The sequence below is a fragment of the Macaca nemestrina genome, chromosome 7 (genome assembly GCF_043159975.1).
Source record: "Macaca nemestrina isolate mMacNem1 chromosome 7, mMacNem.hap1, whole genome shotgun sequence".
In the NCBI taxonomy this organism is placed as follows: domain Eukaryota; kingdom Metazoa; phylum Chordata; class Mammalia; order Primates; family Cercopithecidae; genus Macaca; species Macaca nemestrina.
Window position 1 is genome coordinate 125,437,396 of NC_092131.1, and position 4,515 is coordinate 125,441,910.

At 49.9% G+C, this 4,515-nt stretch overlaps 1 protein-coding gene across 1 annotated transcript; it reads left to right on the top strand.

Moving 5' to 3' along the window:
* Positions 1–626: 626 nt before the first annotated feature.
* LOC105490984 (IMP U3 small nucleolar ribonucleoprotein 3) lies at positions 627–2,637 on the top strand. The gene has a single exon (XM_011757034.2). The coding sequence runs from the start codon at positions 1,560–1,562 to the stop codon at positions 2,112–2,114; it is 555 nt and encodes a 184-aa protein (XP_011755336.1). The 5' UTR covers positions 627–1,559; the 3' UTR covers positions 2,115–2,637.
* The last annotated feature ends 1,878 nt before the right edge of the window (positions 2,638–4,515 follow it).

Here is a 4,515-nt window from a genome sequence, read left to right on the forward strand (position 1 = left end):
CCGAAACCCCCACCAGTAGCTGGGACTATGGGTGCTGCCACCATGCCTCGCTAATTTTTTTTTTTTTTTTGTCCACAGGGACTGAGTATTACTATGTTGCCCAGGCTGGTCTTGAACTCCTGGGTTCCAGTGATCCTCCCACCTTGGCCTCCCAGTGTTGGGATTACAGGCATGAGCCCCATGCCTAGCCTGGTGATGTTTTCTTAAACTGGCTAAATTCATGAGTATTTATTATACTTTATAATTTACATATTATGTTTATTATTTTCCAGATATCGAATTTTTTTTAAATATATATATTTTTTGAGACAGGGTCTGGCTCTGTTGTGCAAGCTGGGGTGCAGTGGCACCATTGTAGCTCGCTGCAGCGTCCAAGTCCTGGGCTCAAGTGATCCTCCCACCTCAGTCTTCCAGGTAGTCAGGAATACAGGCACACACCACCATGCCTGGCTAATTCTTTAAGAATTTTTACAGAGGCAGGATCTCGCTTTTATCTTTTCTTTTCTTTTCTTTTTTTGCCTAGGTTGGTCTTGAACTCCTGGCCTCAAATGATCCTCCCACCTCAGCCTCCCAAAGTGCTGGGATTACAGGCGTGTGCCACCGCGCCCCACCCAGAAATATTGTATTGTAAAAGACAATGAAAAGCATACAAAACAAAAATGATCAGTGAGAAGTTAAATGCCTGGGCAAAAAGGGGTTAGGTCTGCAGCGCTACACCAGATGTAACTTACAGCTGCAACTAGCCGAAACAGCATTACATTTGTTAATTCAATACTTGGTGGCCAGAAATTTATGTCAGGATAATTCATTTGAGCACAGACTAAAGGGTTTGGACTTGTACTTATAGTCCAAGTTTCTCAAACTTGCTGGGTTTTATGAATCATCTGACACCTTAGTTAATAATACAGATGTCCAGGCGGCTCCCTTATAGATCCCGATTATAATGTGCGCCTAGGAAGCGGCCAGGCAATCGGGATTTCATGGGTTCGGTGCTACCCAGCCCAACGTGACAATGAGAGATCGCTCTGCCTGCCAGGGGAAGGACCTGACGCTGGCGGGAGGCGGGGACTACCAGGTCAGTCCCAGGACAGCCGGCTCCGGCAAGCTCCCCCACGGCATGGCAAGAGCCCAGTGGAAGTTAGCACAGTAAACCCAATCAACAAGCCGCAGTCACCCTTCTTCCCCAGAAATGGCCTCTTCAGCTCTTGCGGGGGAGACTCTGAAAGTCCCCAAAGGACAGAAGTCTAGGAGGAAATGATTGCCGCACAAAGGGATACAGTCTTGGCTACTAAAAACCCCGCGTAGCCGCCTAGGGACCCGCCCCCCCGCGCAGTGCTTCTACCCCCTCCCTATGCAAACGCGCAGAAAAGAAACGCGAGATCCCAGTGCAGGGGCGTGGTCCCACCCTGGCCAATGGAAAATGAGGGCGAGACTTTAAGCCTTTCTTTCATTGGCCCAGGGTCCCAGACCGTCCAGGTCTTGGTGCGCCGCGGCGGAAATCGCGCGGGTACTGAAACGCACTATCAGCTTCGGGTCCTGGTGCTGCGGCTGCCGCCATCATGGTGCGGAAGCTTAAGTTCCACGAGCAGAAACTGCTGAAGCAGGTGGACTTCCTGAACTGGGAGGTCACCGACCACAACCTGCACGAGCTGCGCGTACTGCGGCGTTACCGGCTGCAGCGGCGTGAGGACTACACGCGCTACAACCAGCTGAGCCGTGCGGTCCGTGAACTGGCGCGGCGCCTGCGCGACCTGCCCGAACGCGACCAGTTCCGCGTGCGCGCTTCGGCCGCGCTGCTGGACAAGCTGTATGCTCTCGGCCTGGTGCCCACGCGCGGTTCGCTAGAACTCTGCGACTTCGTCACGGCCTCGTCCTTTTGCCGCCGCCGCCTTCCCACCGTGCTCCTCAAGCTGCGCATGGCGCAGCACCTTCAGGCTGCCGTAGCCTTTGTGGAGCAAGGGCACGTACGCGTGGGCCCTGATGTGGTTACCGACCCCGCCTTCCTTGTCACGCGCAGCATGGAGGACTTTGTCACTTGGGTGGACTCGTCCAAGATCAAGCGGCACGTGCTGGAGTACAATGAGGAGCGCGATGACTTCGATCTGGAAGCCTAGCGGATCTCCCACTTTCCATGGCTGTCTTTTACAGATGGGAAAACTGAGGCCTGATTCTGGAGATTCTATGAGGGTGCTTTCCCCAAGGGTGTCAGATGGTCGTAGGTTCTTAAGAACTTGATTCATCAGTGGCAGGCCTTGCATAGAGCTACGGGAGATGCGTCCTTGTTTTCCAGGAAATGTTCTTAGAACTTGGACTACTGATTATTAATTGACTCTGCCTTGGAAAGCAGTGGGAAGTAAGTTGGTGCTGCACTGGGGTATTGTTGGCTTCTTGTGTTGGAAACTTGGTAATCTAAAAGGAAAAACCGCAAATCCCTACGCCCTGTTTCCCTTTATCTAGTCTTGTAGTTGGACTGGTTCAATTCGTTTAACTCCAATTCTTGCTCCTGGCCGTGGTTAAGCTGTGTACAGATGATGGAGAGTTTGGCCTTAAGTTTTTATAAACTGAGCGAGACTGGTGTTCAGGATCTCCTCCCTTGTTTAAATGCCAATAAATGCCCCAACTGCTTTGTAAGTGCAACTTTTTAATCTGTCTGGTTTTCCTTTATTTTCTCTAGAGATGGAGTCTCGCTCTGTCACCCAGGCTGGAGTGCAGTTGAGCGATCTCGGCTCACTGCAACTTTCGCCTTCCGGGTTCAAGCAATTTTCCTGCCTCAGCCTCCCGAGTAGCTAGGATTATAGGCACCCGCCATCGCGCCCGGCTAATTTTTGTATTTTTAGTACAGTCAGGGTTTCACCATGTTGGCCAGGCTGGTCTGGAACTCCTGACCTCGTGATTCGCCCGCCTCGGCCTCCCAAAGTGCTGGGATTACAGGCATGAGCAAACTGTACCCAGACTCTGGTTTTCTTATATAGAGTCATATTTGTAGGCCCTAGGATCCCAGAGAAGAATAGGGTCAGCAGCGAGCGACCTGCCTATGGATGAGATGTGCAACAGGGGCCAGATGTGGAGGATGCAGGATGTTGTACAGGATTGGGCAAATTTGTCACTTTACCAGTCCCTTCCTTGGAATGAGTGTTTTGGCAGAGCTCTTCCTCACATAACTTCCTGTTGATATTCCAGCCCCAGGAAATACCGTATTAGAGGGCTGGGATGTTTGCTTGCCTAAGGAAATAATCACCCTGTAGCTTGGCCATCTAGCGGTTAGAAGTGGCCTGGGAGGTTCCTGAAAATTTAGATGACAGCAGTGATAGAGAATTAGAAGGGAGACTACCAAGTTTTACTCAAGATTTCTTTATTATTTTTTCTTTTCTTTCTTTTTTTTTTTTTTTTTCACACAAGGCCCGGACTGGAGTGCAGTGGAGCTGGCACAGCTCACTGCAGCCTCCATCTCCTGGGCTCAAGCCGTCCTCCCACCTCAGCGTCCCCAGTATCTGGGATTATAAGCATGTGCCACCACACTTGGCTAGTTTTTAATCTTTGTAGACACAGGGTTTTGGTATGTTACCCAGGCTGATCTCAAACTCCTAAGTTGAAGCAATCCTCCTGCCTCAGCCTCCCAAAGTGCTGGGATTACAGGTGTGAGCCACCGTGCTTGGCCAGGTCCTCTAAAAGGAGAATAAATAGGATGCTGAGATCAGTGGATTGGCTTTTAGGGGTTCCTTGTTCGTTTCCCCAGGTGAGGCAGCATTTGGTGAAGAAATGATGTAGAGAAGGGGACTTACTACATCATGGGATGATGTCATACCAAGTACTTCTGCTATATGTCAGCCCCATTTTTAAGTGCACCACCTGTATTGGCCCATTTCAACCTCCCAACAATCCTATAAAGTGGAAAATCCAATTCTCAACTTTTCAGATGAGGGAACTGAGGCAGAGCTGGGTCAAATTACCAAAGATTATGTAGCCAGTAAGCAATGGACTGGGACTGTGTCAGTATCAGCACACCCAGCCCTTGGTGTGTGTCAGAGTTCAGAAAGTCTCTGAACTTGAATTTACAAACCAGCAGAGAAAAGCAGCAGCACTAGACAATGTGATCGGTCTCCACAGGATGCTGTATAAAGGTGTGAGGAGGGAGCAAACATTGTACTGGGAAGGCTTTAAGGAAAAGGTGATATTCAAGTTAGGAAGGGAACGAACTCTCATCTAGGCCCTGCTAATGCTAGGCTGCCATTCACTCTTACCAACAACTCTGCAAGGTAGTTGGTGGTATCTGTAACTTCAGTTTGGGAAACAATTGGAATAAGAACTTGTCCAAGGCTAGGTTTCAAGTCCAGTCTCACGTGACTCCAGAGACCATGTTTATTTCAGTGCTGTCCCTTTAGAAGTGGAAGGAGAGAGAATCCTGCTCTCCAGCTCTGGTGGCTGGGCATAGTCTGCCCATTTGGAGGAACATCCTCAGGACTCCCAAGATTGTGGATCTCATGGAGGAAAAGAAAGTGACTGTACAAGGCAGGA